Here is a 26,704-nt window from a genome sequence, read left to right on the forward strand (position 1 = left end):
CACGGCTTGCACAAACTTAAGGGGAACTCAACCCAGCCCACCAGATGTATCCCCAGATTTCCCTGGTGTGGAGAACTGAAATAACCCCTATGGGGTTCCTCAAGAGACCCGTTGTGAATGCTTCTTCCCCTGCGTGGATAGTTGAGGAATTCTCGAAGAGCTAAATCCATGCTTGGTATTACATTTTCTGTCATTTTTTGGCTATCTCTCCTTTGTAAAATCTCGGGCAAAAATATGGCCTCAATCAAATTCTTTTCAGAAATTCCAGCACCAAAGATTACTAAGAGAACCTCTTTTCTGGATAATATTTAGCACTAAAATCAAAGACAATATTTATTTTCTCTTTCAAATATGTCTTTGTAGCCTCAGTTTCTGGTAATCAAGGGAGTAGCCAGAATACAGATTCGGGGCTATTGACCCTTCTCAGAAAATGGGAACTGTACCTAAGAGGATTTGGCTCCTTCCTTGACCTCTAAAACAATAGAGCTCACCTCAGTGAAGAGCACGTTCCTAGATTTTTTCTATTTTTTTAATATCCCTTATTTTGCATTTGACGTTAGTTATTAAAAGTTTCCCTGAATTTTGACCTACTCCTTTGTAACTCAGAATTCTTATAGCTTACGCCCATAGCTTAAGTATTGTCTACTGTTAAACTTTGCTTTGTGATTGTAAACATTCTTCTCTATACCTATGACTGGCTTTACCCCTTATAAAACCCCCTGCTTAAAGATTAAACTTGTTGGGGCCAGTGAGGTGGCACTAGAGGTAAGGTGTCTGCCTTGCAAGTGCTAGCCAAGGAAGGACCACGGTTCGATCCCATATGGTCCCCCCAAGCCAGGGGCAATTTCTGAGCACTTAGCCAGGAGTAACTCCTGAGCATCAAACGGGTGTGGTCCAAAAAACCAAAAAAACAAAAACAAAATAAGATTAAACTTGTTGCACTCCTGCCAGAAGATGTGTTGACCCCACGTACTTGTGTGTCGTTTCATTATTTCATATATTGTCATCTGTGCAACCCACTCTCCCTAAAGTGGATTAAAATTCCACTGGCTGTAGGACTGAACCCGCCTACAGCACACCCCTAAGGCCACCACATCTGCAATCCAGAAAGCAGCCCATTGCCTCCTAGAATGAGAGTTCTAACTGTGGGGATCCCTCACCCTGAAGGGTCACCCAACTTGCAAGGCCTGCAAATGCCTCCTACTCTAGGCCACTTTCCCAGGTGTTTCTCAGATCTGGGGGCCCTCAGAGCTATCAGCCACCCTGAGTAAACTTTTATTCTTTTGGGTCACACCCAGATGTGCTCAGGGGTTACTGCACTCAGGAATCACTCCTGGCAGGCTTGAGGGACCATTTGGGTCACTGGATCAAAGCCAGGGTTGGTTAACGTGCAAGGCAAATGCTGTGCTATGGCTCCAGCCCTTAAGCAAGCTTTACCTCCAGTAAAACTGTGCAGAGTTCACATCTTGGAACTCACTTTTAGTTGGGCGGTACTATTATTATCTTTTTTCTGTTTTGTTTTTTGGGCCACACCTGGTGACGCTCAGGGGTTACTCCTGGATATGCGCTCAGAAATTGCTCCTGGGGGATCAAATTGCAGTCTGTCCTAGGTTACTGCGTGCAAGCAGATGCCCTACCACTTGCACTACTGCTCTGGTTCCTGTTGTGCTTTATTTTTTTTACAGCATCCCCCTTTTCCAGTGGCCACCAGGTCCCAGTCAGTCAGTGTCATTGCTGAGAGTTTCGAGGCATCGAACCTTCCGAGCAGTTACTGACCCAGCCCCCAGTGTGTGAGACTCCACATCACCCCTCTGCAGGATCTGGGGATCCGGAGCAGAAGGGTGGGTCCCAGGAGTCTCCCCTCTGCTGACCTGAGCTTTTTGGCATTCTGTGTATTTGGGGGAGCTCTGACTGCCGAGCTGCACGCCCCAGCCCAGTGCTGCAGGGCTGAGTCTTCCGTGGGACCCACCAACACCCAGAGTGTCCCCTTTAATGGCCCTTGGCTTCGTGTTCCATGCTCAGAAGCACATGGAGCTCTGCACAGAGCAGAGGCTTTGAACAGAGCTGTGCCCCCCTCCCCCGTACCCCTGCAGACCTCTCCTGGGTATCTGTCAGGGATAAGGCCAGTAGACCCTCAGTGATCCGGGAGTGTTTGCATCCAGGCTGGCCTGGCACCAGGGTGACTGGCCCCAGGGTGCTTCCCAAAAACCAAAAACCAAAAGTACCAAAAAATATATTGGCAAAGGACTAGTCATTTCATATGTCTAAGATGCTAGGGGTAGTTCCAGCACCAGAAATTACATAAATAAGTAAAGAAACCAACAAAAATACTTGCATAGAGGGTCAAGAGAGATTTAAAATTTTAATCAAACCAAGAACAAAAAGAAAACTTTGCAGCTGCTGCTTCTTGTGCTTCCCAGAAAGCCGAGGTCAGAGCTGGGTCTGTCTGGGAAGGGGTGTTGAGTGTTTGTGCTGGTTGAGCGCCTAAGGCCCTCCTGGGCCCCAGGGACCACCCTCATCCTGCATGAGGGCTGTAGTGATGTTGAGAGGTCTCATAGTTGAGTTGGTAGGTGACAAGGAGGCCACTCCCAGCCTCCAGGGGTGACCATCTCAGCTCTGGCCTCTCAGGGTCCGTCCTCCCCCCCCCCCCCGAATTGTTCCTACTCAGCCCCCTCATGCCTGGGCTCCCAGAGACCCCCACAGACAGGATCACCATGCCTAGACCCAGCCCCTGCAGCCCGTGACTGGAACTTTATCCTGGGGTCCCCGTACTTGGCTGTCCCATAGTGTCCACGTAGCCTGTTTGCTTTCCTACTGCAGCCGTCAACAACTCCAGGGCAGCCGGCCTGTTCAAAAAAGTTCTCTACTGCCCCTTAGTGGAGAAGCTGGAGAGGTTCAAGCGCCTCCACTAAAGAGGCGCCAGCCACCCCAGAATGAATGGGAACCCTAGACCCAACAGCCCTCCCTTTAGCCCTTATGGTCCAGAGATCCGTGCTATGACCTCTCTTTATGCTGTGAAGGGAGCATGTTGGGTGCATCTGGCTTCCTGGAGGAAAATAGTCCTCAGAGACCCACTTTGTGCAAGCTGTGAGCAGCGCTGGTAACTTAAAAGCTGAGTTTATGGGTCACTCCGGGTGCTTCCTCCATAGCAGGGGACTGAACTGGGGTCCAGACCCATGTGCAACCCTTTGCAGCATATCTGGGGGGACTGGAGGCCCTGCTGTGAGGACAGGAGTCGGGGAGGTACTGGGCAGGCAAGGGGACTCTGGAAGAGTGGGGGACTCCAACGTGGTCCCTGCTGCACTCTTAAGATGAGGAGTTGGAGGGATGAGGAGGAAGAGAAGAGCACCTTTCCCGGGGTCTCCGCCCCTGGCACATGTGTCAACTGCAAATAGAAGGGCTGGCACCCCACCCCCACAGCAGAGCATGTGAGGTCTAACCAAAGGGACCCCATGTCCTCCCAGAAGACAGGCAGGTGTCCCCCCTGGCTGTGGATGGGGCCCGGCCCAGGACAGCCCGGGGCGAGATCACAGTGAGCTGCCAGCTGCCCATTTCCAGACAGTGAGCAGGTGTTCGAGGCATAGGGTGAGGGGGGTCAGGAAGGCGGCGGTGGGGCAGGGGCCAGCCAAGGCGCGCGGCTGCAGGGCTTTGGGAGACCAAGGGGGCCCCGACGGCCTCGGAGCTCGGCAGCAAAGGTGCGGGCCTTCTGGTAGAAGAGGAGAGAGGCCTCACGGTCCCGCAGGAAGTGGTGGTAGATGGTGGCCAGGCGTCCGCACAGCTGCATCTGCGCCTTCTTGCTGCCCAGGTCCATGGCCGCCGCCAGTGCCAGCTGGTAGTACCCAGCCGCATCAAAGGGGTCCTGTAGGGGGATAGGCAGGCTGAATCTCGAGTCCATGCAAAAGCCTGACCAACTTGGGCCAGAGCCAATCGGGGCCAGCCAGGACCAGCACAAAGCCCCTCATCCTCCATGATATTTCCCCTGGCTCCCACATGCTTGGTCCATCAGCCCCCACTGGCCTCCCTGCCCCAGCAGGGCCTCCCCCCCCCCCCCTTCCCTGGAGCCTGGCCCAGCCTGTGCATCACTGCTCAGTGCATCAGCAAGGCCTGGACAGAGAGCACAGGCCTGCACAGTCCCCAGAGTTGCAGGCAGGAAACGGCTGCTCGGCCTCTCCGAGCCTTCTGAGGTCCCCCTATACTACTAGGGGCCACATGGATATCTGGGGACAGTGAGGAAATGGAGCCTAACTGAGAAGAGTCCCAGGAGGCTCCTGATAACTGGGCCTGTCACAGGAGAGCTTCCTAGAGGATGAAAATTCCCAAAAGAACTGAAGGAGCCAGCAAAACAGGGCAATGGTGACGCATGCATGTGCCTTTGCATATGTTCACATGAGCATCAATGTACAAGTGAAACTGTCAGTTGTGTGTGTGCAGATAAACATACACATCCACTTATATTCCCCCATGCATATGTGTCTAGGCATGTGTTCTGTCCATCTCTGTGTCCATGTTTGTGCATAAACACACATGTAATGGGCCCACAGGTGACAGTGTTTGTGTCGGTCTGTGTGATATGATACAGTATTAATCTGAGATCACTCATGCATGTTCCATGTGCTCAACATACACATGCACTTATGTTTATACACAAATACTGTGATTTTTTCCATGCATGTCCACAGGCTCATTTCTGAGTTTCATCATTTCGTGATGAACACATGAATCTCCACACATGTTTCCATGTATGTGATGTGCATATGGGGGTTTGTTTCTGAGCCTGTGTCATGCACACTGTCTCTCTTCATGTCACACATACTGTCCTCTGCAGACACAGTCCCTGTCGCCATACAGAATCCCATGTTCTCTCTAGCCCACATAGCCTGGCTGGTCCGCAGAGCCATGGAGGAAAGGTGCAGTGCCATATGTGACCACTGGGTGCCGCCTACACACAGCCAGGCTTCCTGTGGTGAGGGGTCTCATGATCAGAACAGTCACACCTGCTCTCTGAAGTGGGGTGACCCCCAGGAATCCAAGACTGAGCAGTAAACAGCCCAGCGGGTTCCCTGCAGGAATAATCAAGACTAGGTTGCAGGAGGCGAAGGAGTAGCACCGTGGTAGGGCATTTGCCTTGCACACGGCTGTCCCAGGATGGACCTAGGTTCCATCTCCGGCATCCCATATGGTTCCCTGAGCCAGAAGCGATTTCTGAGCGCAGTCAGGAGTAAGCCCTGAGCACTGCTGGGTGTTGACAAAAAAAAAAAAAAAAAAAAGACTGGTTTGCATTCTGGAAAGGTGGGGCTAATGTGACCCTTCCCCAGCACTTTTAGATATCCTTATGCCCCTCCCACATTTCTTTCATGGGGAAAGCCTGCAAACTGACCACCGGAGCCTGGCGGCCACCTCCGCCAATCAGTCTCCCTGATACATTCACGATCCTCTGTGCCTGAGGATACTCTCAGGCCTGAGAGCTGGCCGAGTACCACACTCGGTGCCCTTGTGGGCCAGCTGTACCTACCTTGAGCTGGTAGAAAATGATGTCGCCCAGCAACCGGTACACCTTGACGTAGTACAGCGTCTCCTCGTCGAACTGCAGCGGCGATGTGCACAGCGCCAGCGCCTTCAGGTAAAAGTGCTCAGCCAGCTCACCCTGGCCCAGCTGGTGGTGCAGCGAGGCCAGCCGATGGTAGGCCACCCGCTCATTCAGTCGGTGCCCTGCAAACAGCCAGGGTGAGCGGGACAGAGCATGCCTGGCCCTGCTCCCTGCTCCCCGCTCTGCAGGAGACACAGGCACCCACCTGCCTCTTTCAAGGGCAACCCCTGAAGGTGGAGGTGGCCATGGGTAACCTTGGGGGATGCAGGTGGGGTCCAACACTCACCCAGAACCATGGGGTCTCCATGGGCCCACCCCACAGGCCATCCCACGTCCTGCCCTTGCAGCCACCACCAGTGCTGGCCCCACATGGAACAGACTGGCACCAGTGACATGGAGCCCATGGAGGCCCAGAGAGACAGAGGTGTCCAGAACAGGGAACAGGGGCAGCCGAGAGGGGTGATGGAGCGGCCTGCGCCCCGACTTCTGGCTCACCCAGGGTGATGCTGAGGCCCAGCGCCATGTGGGCGAACTCCAGCCCCTCGTGGGGTGTGTCCAGCTCAGCCAGCAGAGCCGCCAGCTTGTTGCAGAGTCTCAGCTCCGCCTCCTGGTTGCCCGCAGCCACTGTCAGGGGCAGTGCCCGGTCCTGCCAACAGGTGCCAGTCATGCCCCAACCCCAAGGCACATCTCCAAGCCTGTTTTCTCCTTTAACTGTGGGTCAGATTCCTGGGCTGGTGAATGAACAGAACTCGACCCTGGAAGCTCCTTCCAGGCTGTCCCGCAGGGAACATGTGGAAGGGAAGAGACTGGGAGACCCCATGGTTCTGGGTGAGTGTTGGGGGACCCCACCTGCATCCCCCAAGGTTACCCATGGCCACTCACTCGGTAGAAAGACACAGCTTTCTCCCGCTCCCAGGCCCCATTGAAGAAAATGTCCCCCGCCGCCTCAAACAGCTCCAGCCCCAGGCGTGGATCCCCCGTGTACAGAGCCACATTCTGGGCCACCTGTAGGGGTGGTGGAAAGGGTCAGAAGGCAGGGGGGCAGAGTAGGGGGAGAGCCTGGGGGCAGTGATGAGTAGGGCAGGGGTGTGGAATGCAGGATATGAGGTACAAGTGTGAGTGTGAGGGGCAGGAAATGAGGTGTAGGGTTTCAGGGTATAGGATGGAATATGGGGTGAGAAGTTGGGATGCATCATAGAATTTAGGGTGTAGGGTTGGGGTGCAGGGTAGAATTCAGGGCACAGGTTGTGGAGCGCAAGTGCTGTCACAGGTTGGGAGGGGGGTGTCCTTTGGTTATACAGGCTGCAGGTCCCTGGCTGTCCAGGGTGTGGGGTGTAGGTCACCTGGATGTACAGGTCCACCAACTCGTTCTGCTGCAGGATGTAGTAGATCCTCCCAGCCTGCAGCCAGGCATGCGCCTCCTTCTCCTTCTCCTGCAGGTCGATGAACACACCCAGGCTGCGCTTGGTGTAGTCCAGCGCCGACTTGTAGGCTCTGCAGGAGAGGCTGTAAGTCCCAGGAGGGCCACCCTGAGGGCTGTTCCTAAGGCACCTCCCCTCCACCTGCCTCACCGCTCAGTGCCCAAGCCCAGGTAGAGTCTGCTGATGGTCTCCAGGAGCTGCCCCTCCAGCCCCTTGTCGGCCACCCTGTGGGCCAGAGAGAGCTGCAGCTCATGGTACACTAGGCTCCGCGCCTTGCTGGGCCTCACGGCACTGTAGAAGTGACACAGGCGCTGGACAGTCTGCAGCTGGCCTGGGGGAAGAGACATCACCACATGTACTTGTGCCTGTGGGCACGGTGCTGCCAGTATAGACATGGAGTGTCTCATGTCTGTGTGCATCATAGAGGGTGTTGGCCAGAGGGGATGTGGAGCCCAGGTTACTGAGGAGCAGGGAGGGCCCAGCATTGAAGAGGTCCCTGCCTTCCCCCCCACCCCCCGGGCACCGGCCACGCTGTGTTCTCTGAAACCACTGCTGGTGGGCAGAGGAGCTGGGGACTGGGTGAGAGTCCCTGGTATTGAATTACACACTGCACTGTCACCATCTGGGACTGTGACCCAGAATGAGAGTACTTGGCTAGCATGACCAACAACCCGAGTTTGGACCCTGGCACTGCGGGGCTTCCCATGGGAGCTGCCAGTATAGCTGGTTGTGGGCTGTGAGAGTGAAAGATAAGCATGCTCAGGAGAGCGACAGGGAAAAGATGACAACCTCAGCCATGCAGTGAGGCATTGCCCAGTGGGACAGCAGGATGGGGGACCCCTGCCTCACTGCCCACAAAGGGAGGGGCAGACGGGCTCTCCATGGGGACAGTGACCGCTGGTGACAGAAGGAAAAGCAAAAGGAGCATGACTGAGACCTTCCACCTTTTCTAGGCTTGCCCACCTGCACGCCCCAAACTTTACCTCCCTGGACAGAGTGGGGGTGGGGAGGGCAGGTGCTCCCTGCTGCCCCTTCATGTCCACAGCCCAGACTGAATGTCCTTCTGTGGCCATACATGGAGCTGGAAGCTGCCTTCACCCTTTTGGATTCTTGTGGCCTCAGCAAGTGGTCCCCCACTTCACACACACCCGCAGGACACCAGGTCCCTTTGTGGGAAGGCAGACCATGGGCGCCCGTGGGAGTCCCCTGGTACTCGCCATCAAGGTGTCCAGGAGCCTCGAGATCCCCGATGTCTGTTCCCTTCTCCCAGCCCACCCTGTCCAGGCCACTCCCCTTGCCCAGCTGTGTCCTGCCGAGGCCTGGCCACAGTCTCTGATGAGGCCATGTCTCAGGCCCCACCCGCTTTCTCCGTGGCAGGAAGCGACTCCCCAGTGCCCAGAGCTGCACTTACTCTGCACGTGACCAGCGTGCATGGCTACCAGCAGGGCCCACTCGTAGTAGCTCTTGCCTTGGCGGGGGTGGCCATGGCGGGTGCTGAGGTCCCCAAGTGCCAACAGCACACGCGTGAGGTCCGGGCCACAGTCCTGGCTGGGCAGCCCGGAGAACAGCCTGGCAGACTGCAGGAGGTAGCGCTGGGCCAGGTGCCTGGCCCCCACCTGTCTGCACAGTACCCCGAAGTTAGCCAGGACCACGGCCTGGTTGTGCATGTGTTGCCAGTCCCTGGCTAGGCACAGGGCTCGGTAATAGCCCTCGACTGCCTGCCGAGTCCGGCCAGTCCTCTGCAAGGCCATGGCCACCATGTTGGCCATCACGCCCTCCTGCTCCTGGCTGGGGGTGACTGCGTCCCGCACGGCCTCCAGGATGCCCAATGCCACGGGGCCCTGACTGTGGAGTAGGTACAGCTGGGCGAGGGCCAGCAGGTAGTCCAGCATATGCCGCCCGCTCGCTTGGGCCTCAGCCTCCGCCGCCTGGAGCATACAGACGATGGCCTGGTTGTGCTGCCCATGGAGGCTCTGCAGCCTTGCCAGGCTGGCACAGAGCAGGCCACGCAGGGCCGGGCCTGGGTCTACCGCCAGTGCCTGCCGCAGGTACTGGGCTGCCTGGGCTGGCAGGCCTTGAGGCCGTGGAGCATGGTGCAGTACCAGGTCCACACTACGCAGTGCACTAGCCAGAGAGCTCCGTGGCTGCAGCGAAGCCACCTTGACACAGCTCAGCGCCAGGTGGGGCAGGCATTGGCGCCCATAAGCAGCAGCTAGCAGCAGGGCGCAGTGGACGGGCCACGAGGCTTGGGGGGTGCTTGAGGCCTGATGCAGCAGCAGAAGCCGCTCCAAGAAGGGCAGTGCCTGCTCTGGCTGCCGAAGCTGAACGTGGTGTTGGGCCAGCAGGAAGCAGGCCCGGGCCTCTGCCTGGGGGCTTCGGCTCAGCACAGCCCGCCGCAGGGCCAGGCGCAGCAGCTGGGCCTCCGCCTCTGTGCGGCCCTGCAGGCCGGGCAAACCCAAGAGTAGGGCTGCCGCCTTGGGCACCATCTGGGCACTCTTTTCTCGGTTCTTCTGCTTTAGGTGCACGGCAGCGAGGTGGGCGTACACCGCGGCCACCAGCACCAGGTCCCCAAAGCCTCCTCCCAGCGCTCCCTGGGCTTCCTCGAAGTACACGCGGGCCTGGGAGAGCTTGAGCTGCCGCACGCACAGCCGGCCCAGGAGGAAGCAGAGTCGCGCCAGCGCCATGGGGAGACCCGCTCTCTTGGCGGCCGCCCGGGCCTGCGCCAGGCGCCCCATTAGCACCTCCTCGTCCACACCGGCTGCCATGGGCAGGGCCTGGCTGTACAGGCCACAGAAGTGGGCCTCGTGGCTGGGTGTGTTCAGGGCCGCCAGCAGCACCGGCAGAGCCGTGGGGTCGGTCCAGCTGTCCGCGGCCATCAGGCTGAGCTGGGGCAACTCTGTGTCCGGCAACGTCGAGGACGTGGGTGTGTCCTGGAGCGTCAGGGATATGGGCTCCTTGGGGCTGTCCAGGCAGGACTTGCATTGTTCTAGAATATTCTTCACTTTCTGCAGGGTGTCACTTGGCTCTGGGGTCCGGCCGGATGGTGGTATTTCTATAAAGCCCAAGGAAAGCATATCATAGACATCCTCCATGGGTAGCAGTCCCCCCCCATCCCTTCTGGATGTGTGGAGGGAGCCCAGCAGGGGCCTTTGCTGTGTGGGGGGCGCTTGGGGCTCTCCAGGGATTATGGTCACAGCGGGCCATGCCTGGCCTCCACCTCAGTCCCACTGTTCTTGCGCAGCAGCCTCTGTGCCAACCCTGCAGTGCCCCACAGCCTTTCCCAGCATCGTGCCACGTGCGCTGGATGCCAGTCAAGCTGGCAGGATGGACCCACCTGGCTCCTTGCGCCATTCTGGCTCAGCCTCTTCGAGTGTGTCTGGAAAGGAGAGGGGATGTCACCTAAACCTATACGTGCCAGCATGGTGACAAGTGCAGCTGTGTCCAGGGCATGTGGGGCCAGGAGGGGCTCAAAGACCTCCAAGACCCTCCAAGACCCCAAGATCCAGAACAAGGGCCCCAGTGCCGTACCACAGAAGGCACCGAGGGACTAGCAGGGGTCCATGTAGGTCAGTTCTCAGCAGAGATGGTAAGTTTGCGCCTGCCTGAGTGTGCCCAGGAGTGTCTGAACGAGTCTGGCTGTGCACATGTACATTGGCATGTCCACCCCTCGGTGTGACTTGTGAGTGCTCATGAGCGTGCAAGCACTGGGACTGCCTACGTGAGTGTGCATATATGAGTGAATGCAAGCCTCGTGATTGCATGTGTGTGCACGTATGAGCCCTGCGACTGCGTGCATGTGAGTGTGCTCATGTGTGATATCATAGTGACTACAAGTCCAAGAGCGTGTACATAGGTGTCAGCACTGTGAATGCACATGCCTGAGCTTGCATTATGAGAGTGTGTACATGCCTTTGTGCATGTCAGCCCAGGTATGCATATCTGTGTGCGTACCACCGTCCTTCTGCATGCAAGGCAAATGCTCTACCCCCACGCTATCTCTCCGGCCTCGCATGAATGTCTTTCTGAACACTCATCTCTGTATATGTGTACAAATTTGTATATGGGGCATTTGAGTTTATGTCTCTCTGAGTACGCGTCTCATGTTTGCATGTGTGTGGTGTAGATATGATCAAGTGAATGTCTGTTCACACATGGTGAAAGATGTGTAATGCTGTGTGTACATGCATGCATGGACAGGTATGCCCACACAGGCAAACCTCGAACATGTTGGGTGTGTGCTGCTGCAGCTGTGGGTGTACACAGGGTCTCATTCTGCTGGAAGAGAAAGAGGCCAGCCCCAGGCCTCTGGGGAGTCAGAGGCGGCCCATCCCTCCAGGGGCCCGTCCCAGGCTGTGAAAGTTTGTCTCGAGGTACAGCCAGGCCCAGCTCTGTCCCCTACCTAGGCTGTAGTTCGTGCACTCATCCAGGCCTGAGACCCTGCTCAGTAACCGCCAGGCCTCCTCTTCGGAAAAGTGTCCTTCCCTGCTGAGGAAAGCGCACTCTCCCTCACTGAGAAACATAGCATCTTCTAGCCTGCGGTGGGTGAGATGGGGGGACTACTCAGCTGAGAGCCTCTCAGTCCTTATCCCCTGCTCTGTGCACATCTCAGAGATATAGACGGACAAGAGACTGCACAGAGCCTGCTGACCTAGGAGCGGGAAGGGCTAGAACCCTACTAAAGCTCATGACTACTTGGGACGGTGAACTCTTGGACAGACTTTAGAGCCCCACCTGAAATGCCCATTCCCTGGGAGCCCAGCACACCCAAGCTCTCCCTTCTCATACTCTAAGTGGGTGTTTTCAGGAACCCCACACTGACTGAAGAGAGAAAGCAGGAGAAGGAGGGTGGAAGGGCACGATAGTGTGTAAAAGACTAAACCAAATGTGAAAGAAAACAGTCACTGTCCTTTGGAACCTAGAAGGCTATTTTGAGAAGTGAAAGAAAATCTTGGCCTAGTTTTTGGGACATTTGAGAAAATAACAACCATCCCAAACCACTTCAAAATCAAGTGTCCTAAAGCCAGAGACAAGCACAGCTTCAGAAGAAGGGGAGGGCAGGAGAGTGGGGGGTTATGAGCAGGATGGGAGGATCTAGGTGTGTGGGGGAGAGGAGGGAGGGAGGAGGATGGGTAGGGGATGGGAGGGGATGCAAAAGCCTGGCCAGGACATGTTTCAGGAGCTCCTGGAGCTACTGTGCAGGGTGTGGGCTGTGGGCTGTGACTCACTCAGACACACACTCCTGCGCACAGATGTCGCTCGACCGCACAAAACCGACCTGGCCTGAGGCCACATGTCTCCCCACACACCAGCGCAGGCCAGGCACTCGGGCGCCCAGGAGCTGGATGTGGTCTCCCGCCTGGAAGTTCAGCTCTTCGGGGCATGTCCCCTGGCAGTCAGTCACAGCGGAGGCCAGGCCCACGGCTGTGGGGAGGGCAGAGGGGTCAGGGGGAATGAGGTCAAGGTCCTGGGAAGTGGGGTGAGGCTCAGTGAGGCTGCAGGGTCCCTGGGTGATGTGCCCTACGGAGGTATCACCCCCAGAGAAGCAGGAACATCCACAAGATGTTCATGAGCTAAGTGGACCCAGTGCTGCCTCTGTCCTCCCACTGGACAGGCAGGAACCAGCACCCTTTGGGGTACCCCCAAGCCTGCCTGGTACCCCATTAGCAGGGACATCTGCCCATAAGCCACTCAGGAACGCCTCTCCCCCCCCCCTCAGCCCTGGTCTCTAAGCGAATGTGGAGATCCCAGTCGGGTCACAACACTCCCCAGGCTTGCAAGTGGCATCTCTGCCTTCCCACAGGCTGGGGTCACACTGACCCATCAGGGGCACATCTGGCATCACATCTGTGTCCTCGGGGTCATCGCCGGGGTCCCAGGAGCCTCTGAGAGCCCACCTGCAGTGATAGACAGACGAGGGACCCCTGCATTGTGCTGCCAGATAGGGCCCTGGGTGGGTAGGGCACCACAGCCGCCTCCAAGCAGCCACCCACCTGCCTCTGCCCTCCTCAGCTGGTCCTCGGGGACCCCTCTGAGTGGGTGAAGTGAGCGGCAGCTCAGCCCCTCAGAGCAGGAAGGAGAGAAGTGGGGGAGAGGGATGAGTGGGGAGAGTCAGGAGGGTCAGAGAGGGTTGGGGAGATGAGGAGAAGGGAAAACTGAGGAGTGGGGGTGGGCAGGGCCCCCTATGGGGCAGCAATGTAGGTGGGAGCAGGACTGGCCACCCAAGGCCACTCCTGGGGTGAGGGGAGATGAGAAGAGAAGGAGGGGTGAGGGGTCAGAGCCATAGCACAGCCCCAGCCTGTCAGGAGTGACTCCTGAGGGCAGAGCCAGGAGTAACCCCTGAGTGCTTCCGAGTGTGGTCCAAAAACCAAAAAGAATTTAAATTAAATAGGAGGAAGAGAAGGAGGAGGAAGAGAAAGAGGAGGAGGAGGAGCGAACAGGGCATCAGGGGAGAAGGAGGGGTGCTATGGGGGAGTTGAAGGGAGCAGGGGAGAAGCCTGGTACCTACTGATAAAACGGGATCAAGGTCTCCAGGGCAGTTGTCTCCTCGATGGATGAGCTGGCACTGGAGGTTGTTTCTGTCTGTGGGACCCCCAAAGCCCTCCTGAGGGGCTGGGGGCCCATACCTGCCCCTGAGGGGCCAGCGGTCACCCTCACGCGGTGGTCAGGACATAGGACAAAAAAAGGCCCTTCAAAGGGGCAGGGCGGCCACTCAGGGTGCTGGGCAGCAGCTCCTGTGGACCCCCTGACCCAGGGCTTCCTCCTGGGACCCTCTCCCAAGACCTCCTCTCAGGACCCGAGCCGCCATGGCCAGTTCTACACCCACAAGCCCAGGAGAGGCAGAGCTGAGCTGGTGTAGGGCTGGGTTCAAAATTTCCTGTGACTCGACCCCCACAGGGGCTCTCTGGGCCTCAGTTTCCCTGCCAGTTCTGTGAGCAGCCAGGCCTGACCCTGAGAGTTCTTCCTGCTTGGTCACCCGTCCCAGTTCCTATGCACATATGAGAATATCTCCAGCTTCCTGCTGCCAGTGTGCCCCATCCCCAGTGCCCAGCACCCCGGTGCCTGGTGGGCATCTAGCAGTGGCAGCAGTGCCTGGCCACACTCACCTTCCAAAGCCAACAGGCTCTCGTGGGCACGCTGGAGGGCAGTGGGGTCCACATGCACGCGCAATGCCGCCTCCTGGTTCTCCATGGGTGGCAGCAGCCAGAAGGCCTGGTCTACCAGCAGCTGCTCCATGCAGTGGTGTGTGAAGCCTGGGGACAGGCCTGCTCACCATAGGCTCACCCCTGCCCATGGGTGTCCCTCTACTTGCTCTGGGCTGTGTAGACCAATGTAAGCCCACCAGGAAGTGGGGCTGTGACTCCCTGGGACACTCGCCTCTTCATCAGTTCAGAGAGGGCACAGCCCAGCCAAATTTGAGGTGCCCAAGGGCTCTGCTTGTGCCCTCACAAAAAGCCTGAGGGGCTGCTCAGGCCAGACTGTGCCCTCAGGACTCGGCTGTAACAGGGGGAGCCACCTGGAACTGGGATCTGTGCCTGACACTCTGCCCCTTCCCACTGCGGCAGTGACCTGCCAGCTCCCCTGAACCACACCCTCATAACTGGGAGTGTGGCAGGGCAAGATGGTCACTGTACCAAGAGCATGGTAGGTGGAAAACTTCCAGATTTCCTCAAACGTCTTAAAGGTCACCACGATCTGGTTCTGATCGCTGTGGACAGATAGCAGCCTAGCTGACAGCTCCTGGCAAGAAAGAGAAGCAGGCAGGGTCAGTCAAGAGCCCTGGGCTTAGAGCACAGGTGGAAAGAACCCTGGGTGGGAGCACTCTAGGGGGGAGCACTCCATGCTGGGAGCACTTTGTAGCTGTGACCTGGAGGGCAGAGCATGAACGAACCCAGCCCCAAAGCTGTCGCTCTGCAGGCTACAGGTCCCAGGACCTCATGGTCTCCAGGCACTGTCAGACACTCCAGGCCCTCAGCTAACTTACCAAAATCTGCTTCACTTACCACAAAGAGTTGTGAGCACAGTTAGAGAAATAACTACACTGTTAACTATCATGGCAATGGTAGTGAGTGAGAGAAATAGAATGCTTGTCTCCAAAACAGGCAGGGGGTAGGGGAGGAGGGAGATGGGGCATTGGTGGTGGGAAGGTTGTGGCTGGTGAAAGGGGTGTCCTTTTAATATAACTGAAACCCAACTTCAAACATGTTTGTAATCATGGTGCTTAAATAAAGATACTTAAAAAAAAATCCAAAAAACAAACAAACAAAATGCTGCTCCCAGAGGAGCAGCTAAGATTCCCCAAAGGTTAGAAAAGGATTGCTGGGGCCAGAGCAATAGCACAGTGGTAGGCATTTGCTTGCATGCAGAGGACCCTGGACAGACCTGGGTTCAATCCCCAACATCCCATATGGTGCCTGCCAGGAGCATTTTCTGAACACAGAGTCAGAAGTAACCCCTGAGCACCACCAGATTGTGGTCCACCCCCCCCCAAAAAAAAAAAAAAAACACAATAAGAACAAGAATTGGGTCCTTACTTTGAATTTGGAGACATTTAAGGAGATAGTGTCAGAAACCCAAGAAAAACAAATAAAAAAGATCTGCTTCGACCTAGACCTGGTATTTACAAGGGCCTGCCCACCCCCATATAGGCCTCACCTCTTGCATAGGAATGCCTTCAACAGGCCTCACCCCCCCCCCCACAGGCCCGCCCCTTGCCCTGCCCCGATCTTCTGGTCTCTGCTCACCCCCAGGGCCTGGGCCAGTTCCCGGCTGTCACTCTCCAGCAGACGCAGGCGGCCTTGCAGGGCCTGCTGCAGGTCGGGGTCTGGCTGTCCACTCTGGCTCCTCAGGGCTCGCAGCGTCAGCGTCAAGTCTGCAGGGGAGGGCAGGGCAGGGCAGTTGTGCCAACTCTGGGAAAGCCGCAGGGGAGGAAGGGTTGGCAGAAAGAGGAAGCGAGGCCTGCAACACTGATTTTGCCTGGCCTCGGCCCATCCCAGCAAATCAGGGGGATCTGTTGTGTCATCCGGGGTTCCTCCCGGTCCTACTGCTCAGCCTGTGCCAGCAATGGGTCTGAGGGTGAAGTGACCAGCACTGGGGGGTGGAGGGATGGGGCATGAGGACACTGGCACTCCTTGGCACTCACCGCCTCTGGCTGTCGCCGCCGCCTCTGCTGGCCCCACGCACTCAGAAAAGCTTGTGGCCACATCGTGGACACAGTCCGGCTCGCTGCCCACAGGCCCCTCCATTTCTACCAGTGGCCTCAGCACCAAGGATTGGGCATGACCGGTGGCTACCTGTGTGGGAAAGCAGGGTAGAGCTCAGTGGGTGGGGGGGACCCCCGAGTGGGGGTGGACAGAGGATAGTGAACCCCATGGACAGCACCCTAGGAGCTGCCCAGGGCTCAGAGGCCTGAGCCAGGTCTGTGCCCTTGGGCCAGCTGTGGGGATGCCGTGGGCAGATGGCAGCTGGCCCACTATGGGGACAAGTGTGGGGTGAAGGGGAGTATCCTCGAGATGTCCCAGTGACATCTGCTGATCCCCCTACATGACCCCGTGACCTCCTGGAGTCAGCTCCAGGACACACATAGGCCCAGGGGACATGGCTTGTTCAGGACAGGCCAGAGCCCACTGCCCAGGAGGCAGGAGAAGATGAGGGGGCCAAAAGGACAGTGGGGGTTTTCAGGGTATCCAATGTGCTATGCTCACCCTCACTGGAGTTCCCATCTCAAGGGGGCGTGGCAGCGGGTGAGGCAGTCTGTCGGGCACATGACCAGAGCCCTTTTCTGTACCCACTGCACACAGGCCGTCCTGCAGTACGAATGTTTCAGCCTAGGTCTGTCCAGTGGCCCTCCAAATCTCCAACTCCACACCCTACTCTCTGGCCTCCTTCCCCTCTCAGAATTGACCCCTGCTGACCTTCGAGAGTGCTGTGACAATGCCAGGGCTCCAGAGCCAGTATGTGTGTGTGGAGGACAGGGAAACTCATTCCAGCAGACAGAACCTGAGGGGACTTGAGGCAGCTGGTTCCCAACCACTGCTGGATGCTCCCAGGGTGCAGCTAGAGTGCAGGGCAGGCAGTCCAGAAGCCTTAATCCCCCACCCCCCCCCATCTTTGCCCATCTTGGGACATAGCACTGCGGCTCCCTGTGCACAAGGAAGGAGGATGGAGGCCAAGGGTCCCAGATTTCCAGGCTCCAACCATGATGGATTCAGCCCAGCTTAGGGGTCTCATCCCCTTCCCTTATTCTCAGGAACCCACTGAGGTCAGCTGTGGAAGGGATGCAGGAGGCAACCCTAAGACTGTAGAAACGGAGAGATAGCATGGAGGTAGGGCATTTGCCTTTCATGCAGGAGGTCATCGGTTCAAATCCCGGTGCCCCATATGGTCCCCCGTGCCTGCCAGGAGCAATTTCTGAGCCTGGAGCCAGGAATAACCCCTGAGCACTGCCGGGTGTGACCCAAAAACCACACACAAAAAAAAAGACTGTAGAAATGGGGGTTCAGGGCCCAGAGAGATAGCACAGCGGCATTTGCCTTGCAAGCAGCCGATCCAGGACCAAAGGTGGTTGGTTCGAATCCCGGTGTCCCATATGGTCTCCCGTGCCTGCCAGGAGCTATTTCTGAGCAGACAGCCAGGAGTAACCCCTGAGCACTGCTGGGTGTGGCCCAAAAACTAAAAAAAAAAAAAAAAAAAAAAAAAAGAAATGGGGATTCAAAAGCCAGTTCCCACTGCAAAAATAGGGGATCAAAAATCAGTTCCCAGAGCCAGAGTGATAGCGCAGCGGTAAGGCGTTTGTTTGCCTTGCATGCAGCTGACCAGAAAAGACCCAGGTTCAATCCCAGGCATTAAATTGGACCCCCGAGCCTGCCAGGAGCGATTTCTGAGCACAGAGTCAGTAGAAACCTTTGAGCGCCATCGCTGGGTGTGGCCCCCAAACAAACAAAAAATCAAACAAACCAAAAAAGAAAGTCAGTTCTCCTTGCAGAAAAAAAGGGTTCCAGGCCCAGAGAGGTGGCGATAGAAGTAAGGTGTCTGCCTTGCAAGTGCTAGCCGAGGAAGGACCGAGGTTCGATCCCCCAGTGTCCTATATGGTCCTCCAAACCAGGGGCAATTTCTGAGCGCTTAGCCAGGAGTAACCCCTAAGCATCAAACGGGTGTGGCCCCCCCCAAAAAAAAAAAAAAGAAAAGAGAAAAGGGTTCCAAAGCCAGTCCGCACTAGCCTGACAAGGAAGCATTCTAGACTACAGCTCCCCTGAACCCTAATGCTGTCTCCTAGAAGTAAAACTGAGGGGTTTGTCTCAGACCTGTGTGAGGCTCTGCCAGTCTATACCCCTCAGTCCGTGCTTCTGCTCCCTCTGTCCCAGAACCCCACCACCCTCCTGGCCCCCTGGCCCAGCACCCCACCAACCTCCTGCTGTCCCGGAACCAGTACTCCGCCAACCCCTATCCCTTGTACAAACACCCTACCTACCCTCCTGCCTCCCAGTCCCAGGCCCCACCACCCTCCTATCTACCAGTTTGTACCCTGTACCTGGTCCCCGTTCTTCAGAGGCTGCTCCCAGGCCATGTGGCCAGGGTTCCACTGGCTTCTGGTGGGCGCCAGTCTCTCTCTAGGGCAGGCAGTGGCTGCCCCCAGCCCTGCCGGCTGCATGGCGCTGCACCACGGCTGTTTCCTGCCTCACTTCCTCCTGCGGCCCTGCCGGACGCCACTGCCCTCGTCATTCCCGCTCTCTCCCATGCGCCCCAGACCTCCCCAGAACTGGGACGAGGAAGTGTCTACCAGCCTGGCCGCCTTGCCAGCCTCAGCCACCCACTTCTTCTTCCCTTTGGTGCATGCGACACACAGGTGTGGGGACATGCCGGTACATGGAGATCAAAGCACACAGATATAAACATGCAGGTGCATAGAACTATGTGCACAAATACCCACATATATACATATACAAATACAAACAGGCAAGACACATAGCATGTATATGTATGCACAAACCTGTCTACAGACACCACATGCACACAGTCACACTCAATTATACAGACCTCCACATGCAGACACATGTGAACACATTCAAACATGCTCACGCAGCACACAAGTCACACCCACAGACACATGTGCTCACACCAACACACTGCACATACAAATATACCCCAATGCATGGAGACACCCACCCACACAACTAGCATCCATACATGTGTGCTCACAAGTCACATATGGTCACAGAGTCACATCCTCCTAGATATATGGGCTCATACAGATATACATCTCAGACAGACACGCTTGCATAGAGACACTCCTCCACAGTCACACCCACACAGACACACCCACAAACAGTCACACACACACACACACACACACACACACACACACACACACACACACACAAAGACTCCCTAGAAGAAGCAACAAGCCAGGATGTGACTTGTCCTGGACTGCAACCACCTGGTCTGCTCCCTGGGCAGCTCTGAGGTCAGACTGGGCCTGTCCTGAGCCCATCCACAGCTCTATTAAGGGTGCCTAGTTTGGACCAGAAACCAGCCTAGGAAGTGCACCCCCATCCCACGGGCAGGGAAACTGAGGCTGATTAAGGGCCATGATGGAAGCACAAGTATGTGAATAGGTGTGGGAGCTCTGTGGACCCCAGACTACAGAGCTGCCAGACCCAACATCCCCTCCATTGACAGAGACCCCACAACTAACTGGGCTGCAGAGATGTGGAGGGGATCCAGGGCTCCCATAGATATCTCTTCCAGCTGTCTCTGTCAGCTAAGGGCTGTGGGTTATGTGTTAGGGGCTGTGGGTTGGGGGGGTCTATGGGCTGTGGGGTTACACATAAGCTGTGGTTTGGGTGCCGTGGGCTGTTGTCTCTGGAGAGTGGGCTAGGGCCAGTGCTGGTAGGCTGATACCTCAGGCTCCAAGACACTTGCTTAAGTCAAGTTCAGACCCTTCCAGTTGTTCTAGAAAGAGCGCTGAAGGGAGTGTGGACACCCCCATTCACTGAGTGGGGTAACTTCCTGTGCCCACTGCATCCCTCCCAGCAGCGTCCCATATCCTGTTTGCCTCCACAGCTGTACCCTTTGGCCCCCAGCCAGGGGACTTTCTGGGAACCTCCTGCGGCCCAGACTGCATGCATGGTGGGGGCCTAATCCCAGGTCCTGCTGTTTACTACCCATGTGCCTGCTCGGCTGGGACTTCCCCACAGGGGGCTGTCTCCCTCAGGGGATTCCCTTTCAAAGGCCAGTGGGCGAAGACCTCTAAGCGTCCAGTTGGGGCAAAGCTCTGAGCCCCACCACGCCTGCAGCTGGTCCTAATGGTCACAGGCCAGGCCTCTCCCCAGGACTGTCCCCCGACTCCTCAGCCAGCGTTGCTGGGCTGAGAAGCAGATGCAGGACCAGTCCAGTAGAGCTGAGGCAGGGACAGACAAGGAGAAGCACCTGGAAGGCCCATCGGACTCTGTGGCTGTCACTTCATTCACCAGCACGACCCTACTTTTTTTCTTCCCAGCTCAGCTCACTTCCTGCCTATGGCCATAGCTTCGGAGGTCCCCCTAATTCTAAAGGCAGGAGCTCCTGGGCATGTCAGGTGCCTGGTCCCCACCCAGGTGCTACTCTGAGCTGACACTCTTTGCCCGTCTCAACTGCCCCCCAGCAGAGGGCCTAGAGCAGTCGGGCGGAACAGTAGGTCCATCCTAGGAAATCTCCAACAAAGATGGCAACCCCTGTGAGGGCTGGGATGGCTTTCTCGCTCAGTACGCCAGACTACAGTCAAGACTCACCTCCCTGCACAGATGGTACAGACAGGGCAGTGGGGGACATGCAGGCTGGGTCAGGGGCTGCCTGTCAGCTTCGCAATGGCAGTGGCATGAAGGGATACCAAGTGCCCAAAACCCATCCCCCACCTTTGCAGGACTGTGGGGACTCTGTGGGGTAGCCCCGGCTGGTTAGGCCCTCAAGCCTTTCCATTCTGTTGTAATTTTGGGAAGAGGACCTCCCACCTTCCCTATTTCTGCCAGGCCCTCAGATACAGCCGCAAGAGGGATTGGGTGGCTGGGGGTAGGGGTAGAGAATGGGGTAGCCTCAGGGTGTGGAGGTATTTCTCCCCATAAAGCCCTGGCAAGCACCCTGGCCCTGTTCCCGGTGGTCCAAGGCCATGGTGACCCCACCTTTCCTGATCCCCTCCTGGGTCCCCAACCATAAGGGGGAGTCAACCCAGAGGTGGGGCCTCATCATGCACCTTAGGGGAGCAATAATCAAAGCAAGCCTGGAGGGAAAGCAGTGGCATCGAGTGAAAGTGGGAGGAGCTCCTGGAAGCAGAGGCCCCTGGGTTAGAGAAAGGTAGAAGAAAGCAGAGAGGACTTCCTGGGGAAAGGGTCAGCTCAGAGGAGGCCTCAGGCGTCACCTCAGAGGAGCCAAGGAAAGCGGGCCTGAGGCTTAGTGAATCAATAACTGAATCTTAGAAACACAGAGCCAGAACTCTCCTCTCCAAGGGCCTATGCCCAGTGCTCCTTATGCCACCGCCTCCTCCCAAGCAGGGGCCCCAGGCTTTGTGACTTTGGGTGTTGTGTCCACAGCAAGAGGCCCCCAGGGGACTGAGGTCATGAGCCAGATGGAGGAGGCAGGAGGGGCTCCGGGAGCAGCAGTGGGTGGGCCCCGGCACAGGTAGCCCCTGGCCTGCTGCAGACACAGTGGCCATGACCAGGGAACCTCCATCAATTCTGGTGACCACTGCCCCTTAGTGGCCCTCACAGGCCTCATGTCCCCTCACACCCTCACAGCCTGTCACAGACCTCATGGCTGCTCAAGGCCTTTTACAGGCCCTCACTGACTCTCACAACCCCTCACTTCAATGACTCTCATGGCCTTACAGCCCCTCACAGCCCCTCACTGCCTCTCACAGTCCCAGAATTTCTCTGCATTCCTTGCCTCAAGGCTGGTCCCTCTCCATCCCATAGTCACTTGTTTCCTGTCCTGGGCAGGGACCTGAATAAGGTAGGGGGACTGTTCCCACACTCCCAGGCTCCAGCACAGCTGTAGGTCCCTGTGGCTGGCCCCATCTGGTGGGATGCACCATCTGCCATCTTCCAGTAATCTTTCATTCATCAATCAGTTGGCATAGGAAAATCAGGTTTATCTCAATCTCCTATAATCCGTGCTCTATCCTCTCTCCTACATTCATCTGTCTCATCTATGCGCTACCATCTCTCCACCATCATGTCTCCTCTCTCACCAGCCTATGCTCCATCATCTCTCTTCCATCACCTGTCTCATCAATGCTCTATCACCTCTCTACCATCCTCTTTCTGCCAGTTGAGCTACTTGCTCAACTAGCCTGTGTACTAGCCTGTGCCAGGGGTTTGTGTGTGTGGGAGATGGCAAAGGGCAGACGCAGACCTGGGGGCTGCAATGGGTCCTGGCTCTGCACGGTGTGGGACATGCAAGGACAGGCCCCGGCACCCCACCTGGGCCTAGGTCCCTGCCTAGCTGAGAAGGACTGTTTCATTTCAGATGGGGATCCCCTACTGTAACTACAGTCCTTCCTTGGAGTCATTTCATATTTTCAGGGAAGTTGCACAGAGTGCTGGGCCATTTCCGCCTACTTGGTTTCTGCCCCTCCCTGGTCATTTCCTGTAGGGCCCTGGAGGGGAGGTGTGGGGGTGGTGATTTTCCACGGACATCACACCATGACCACATAGAGGCTTGCAGAGATTCTATATGGCTCGTGAGGGGGTGGAACTGGTCCTCAGATCCTTTGTTGTTGGGCCCCCAAACAGATGCAAGTTTTGGGGGTTGGGTGACAAGTGGGCATGGCCCAGCCCCCAGGCAGCTGTTTTGCCTGAAACATATTAGACAGTGGCATTCATAGGCCAGGATGAAGGACAACACCCCCAAGTCCTAAACTCGTGAGGGTCAGAAGCAGTCAGCTATGATGAGGACCTGCCCTGTCCCATAAGAAGAAAATTCATTCTGCTATTTTCAAAAGCAAAACTCAAAAATAATTCCTAAAATGTGATCCTATGAATTATGTTATTTAATTACAATAACTATATAATGGTTAGAAAATATTTTTTGTTGTTTTTTTGGGGGGGGTCATACCCAGCAGTGCTCAGGGGTTACTCCTGTCTCTATGCTCAGAAATTGCTCCTGGCAGGCACGGGGGACCATATGGGATGCCAAGATTCGAACCACTGTGCTTCTGCATGCAAGGCAAACGCCCTACCTCTATGCTATCTTTCCGGTTCTAATGGTTAGAAAATATTATAGAAACGGGGCCAGAGTGATAACACAGCAGCAGGGTGTTTACCTTGCACTCAGCCGACCTGGGATGAATCCAGGCTCAGTTCCTGTTATCCCATATGGTCACCGAGCCTGCCAGGAGCAATATCTAAGCAGAGCCAGGAGTAACCCCTGAGTGCAGCTGGGTGTGGACCAAAAACCAAAATTAATTAAGTAAGTAAAAAGAAAATATTATAAAAACAAATAATATAAATTTAAGTGGTTTTGATAATCAAATCTTAACCTAGAATAAATTTCTCAAAATAAAACTGAGAACTTCAATCCATGTAGCCACCAAGTGGAGAAAGCTTAGCATTGCATTATAAATATTCAATTGTTTATTCCAATAATTAATATTGTACACATGGGGCCGGAGAGATAGCATGGAGGCAAGGTGTTTGCCTTTCATGCAGGAGGTCATCGGTTCGAATCCCGGCGTCCCATATGGTCCCCGGTGCCTGCCAGGAGCAATTTCTGAGCATGGAGCCAGGAATAACCCCTGAGCACTGCCGGTGTGACCCAAAAAAAAAAAATATTGTACACATGATGAAATTATTCACAATGCCATAAAAACTAAAGAATGTCTCTCATATAATCTACTTATACACCTCCATTAGCAAATGTTAGGAAAAAGCAAATTTTCTCCCAAGTTTTGGAAACTGTAATGTAAAGCCTGTTGTCATAAAATGAATACATCTTAAAATCAACTGAAAAAAAATATATATTTAAATAAAAGAGGCATAATCCCAGGCACATCTGCCAATGTACCCACCTCTGCAACCGCAGGCCCCGCCCACCAACCCACCTCTGCCAATGAACCTGCCTCTGCCACCACAGGCCCCGTTTATTGGTCCACCTCTGCCAATGAAACTGCCTCTGCCACCACAGGCCCCGCCCATGAGCTCACTCCCTCCCTCCCTCCCTCTTGGACCCGCAAAGGGTCAGATTCACCCCGAGGTGCTGGGCTCAGAGCTGTGGCTTTTATAATGGCCACACCCTGGGAGATGCCTAGATCAGTCCCCATTGTGGACAGCCCTCAGGGCCCTACTGCAACCCGACAGATTCCCATCACTAAGGGAAGCGAGTTTACACCCAGGCCGGTGAATTCAGGCATGCGAGTGTAGACACCATGGGGATCCCAGGAGCGCCCTGGAACCCAGGGAGTTACCTAGATTCAGCCCTGCCCTCAGGGAGGACGCTGCAAAGGCTGGAGCAGCAGAGCCACAGACCCTAGGGCCGAGTATGGGTCCCCTCCCTGAAACAGCATCCACCTCCAGAACCCACGGCTCCCCCAGCCAGCTGGAGCAACTGCCTAAACTGACAATAACCAGTGGATCCCCTTATCTTAGAAGGACACAGCCTGAGAACCCAGAACCCAGAACCCCTCAAGAGGAGCTGGGGAAATGTGGGTGGGTGAGGGCAGAGCTCAGTCTAGTGCTGGCTCAACAGGAGAGGAGGAGTGGGGATCAGGGTGGGGGGGTTTGTGAAAATCTAGCAGTCTGCCTGTGAAAGACAGAGGTGCACAGCTGGATGGCTGCCTGGGGTGCCCCCCCCAACCCTGTGTGGCCAAAATCCCCTCTGCCCTCTGATAAGGAGAAAGCAAGCATTGTAGGGTCAGCTCTGGGGCTGGGCCTGCCTCTGCTCCTATCTCTGGCACAGTGGGGACACTGAGGCAGAAGTCTGGGGCCTCCCTGTCCCATCCTCCACTCCAGGTTGGAGGTGCCAATCCCACAAGGCCCTGAGAATCTCTAAACAAAGCTCCCCTGGGCTGTCTCAAGAACCCAGAGAAGTGCAGCCTGGATCTGGGGCCAAAGTCCTCCTCCTCGGGGATAGTCCCATTTTCTGCTCATTCCTCCCTTCCCTCCCTCGGAGATCTGTGCTGGAACCCTCCCCCCAAGGGGCCCTGGGGAACAGGAATGGGAAGGACACTGGATGCCCTCGGAGGAAAAGCAGCCCTGCCCTGAGCTCCTGTTCTTTAAGGACCCTGGGGGGGGGGGTCCCCCACACACACATTGTGGCAGCTGCTGCCCCTCAGGGCACAGTGTGGCACCCCAAGATGAACACACTCTCCCTGTCATTCCCCCCCATACTCCGGGGAAACTGCAGCTTGGAGGTCTGCAAAATCAGAGTCCCCCACACCTGCCACCAGCAAAGCCTGGTGCAGGGACAGACCATGCGTGGAACAGTTGGAGGGGAGGAGGTGCCTTCCCTGACAGCCCTGAGCTGCCCCACGCTCACCCCAGGGCACACCCCAACTCCCTCCTGGCCCCACCTGCAGCACCAGGTGAGTCTGGGGTGGGGGCAAGGGAGTGGCCTCTGGGGAGGCCGCTCCTGGCACTCACCTGGTCAAACGTTCGAGAACTTGCTCTGCCAAGGCGAGGATGGGCCGAGGAGTGGCGGGAGGCCGGCTGGGCAGGAAGGCACCAGCTGGAGCAAGCCAGCCATTGGCTGCCACGGCGCCCAGCCCAGGAAGGGCGCTCGGCCTGACCTTCCCTCCTTATCGCCAGAGAAGGGGCGGTATTCCCCATGCATTCCCGCAGCATTCCCCAGCGGGGTGGGGACCCCCCCACTTGGTTCCAGGCTGGTGCCCTGGGGCACCCATGCCCCCAGGTCCTCCCCCTTCCACCCAGGCAGACCTGCGGAGGGCGCATGAAGCCACAGCAAAGACATCTACCTGTTTACCTGAGGCTTCAGGTCCTCCTGGCCTGGTGGTTTCAGGGCACTGATGGGAAAGAACCGAATTTCAAACCCCCCCGCCTTTCAGGGGTTTGAAATTCTTTGCACACTGGATCCCCGGCATTCCATTGGGTCCCTTGAGACAACCAGGAGTAATTTCTGAGTGCAGAGCCCAGAGTAATTCCAGATAGCCTCAGAGTGTGGACCCCAGATAAATAAAGCCCTGGGCTCTTCTGCCTGCCTCTAAGCCTCAGTTTCCCCTCTGAAAGGGTATGGGCTGGGTGTGTGTGGAGAGGACCGGGAAAGGATGATGCCCCAACCCTAGGCCCCCACCCTCGTGAAGGGGCTTAGCAGGAGGGGGTCCCAGGGAAGGTATCATCAGTCCAGCCTATTCCAGGGCAGACCAACGACCAGGTCCTAGTGCCTGTTTGTTTTCGAGTTTTATTTTGGGGCATCGCACCACACTTGGTGGTGCCCAGAACTTACTACTAGAGGGCTTGGGGAACCACATCTGTGCTAGGGATGGACCCCAGCAAGGCGGTGTGCAAGGCAAGCATTCTACAGTTAGACTCTGGCTCTGACTCCCATGAATGTAATGCTTGAATTCCAGGATCTTGTTTAAAAGAAGCCAGAAAAAAAAAAAAAAAAAAAAAAAGCCAGAAGCCAGAGGCGGGAGTTGGCTCAGGCACCATAGGGACCTGCATTGGTCTAAGCAGCGAACCTGAGCACTGCCAGTTGTGCTCCAGAAGTTCTCAGC

The 26,704-nt window shown here is 56.4% G+C and overlaps 1 protein-coding gene across 1 annotated transcript; it reads right to left on the reverse strand.

The window, feature by feature from the left end:
• Positions 1-3,558: 3,558 nt before the first annotated feature.
• Positions 3,559-25,670, reverse strand: SH3TC1 (SH3 domain and tetratricopeptide repeats 1). The gene is made up of 17 exons (XM_049782605.1): positions 25,614-25,670; positions 16,148-16,298; positions 15,750-15,877; positions 14,640-14,745; positions 14,112-14,258; positions 13,514-13,694; positions 12,826-12,902; positions 12,234-12,429; positions 11,408-11,541; positions 10,343-10,384; positions 8,420-10,060; positions 7,159-7,339; positions 6,931-7,081; positions 6,470-6,592; positions 6,083-6,233; positions 5,513-5,709; positions 3,559-3,859 (listed from the first exon to the last, which is right to left on the reverse strand). The coding sequence occupies exons 2-17, from the start codon at positions 16,248-16,250 to the stop codon at positions 3,596-3,598; spliced, it is 3,822 nt and encodes a 1,273-aa protein (XP_049638562.1). The 5' UTR covers positions 16,251-16,298; positions 25,614-25,670; the 3' UTR covers positions 3,559-3,595.
• Between the last annotated feature and the right edge of the window lie 1,034 nt (positions 25,671-26,704).

Source organism: Suncus etruscus, chromosome 10 (genome assembly GCF_024139225.1).
Source record: "Suncus etruscus isolate mSunEtr1 chromosome 10, mSunEtr1.pri.cur, whole genome shotgun sequence".
NCBI lineage: Eukaryota > Metazoa > Chordata > Mammalia > Eulipotyphla > Soricidae > Suncus > Suncus etruscus.

Coding starts and splice junctions, on each gene's coding strand:
- SH3TC1 (XM_049782605.1), bottom strand. CDS start 16,250: ATGGAGGGGCCTGTGGGCAGCGAGCCGGACTGTGTCCACGATGTGGCC. Junction 15,878..16,147: donor GGCGGCGACAGCCAGAGGCG/GTGAGTGCCAAG, acceptor CCTCCCCTGCAG/ACTTGACGCTGACGCTGCGA. Junction 12,430..12,825: donor GCCAGATGTGCCCCTGATGG/GTCAGTGTGACC, acceptor CCCTCCCCACAG/CCGTGGGCCTGGCCTCCGCT.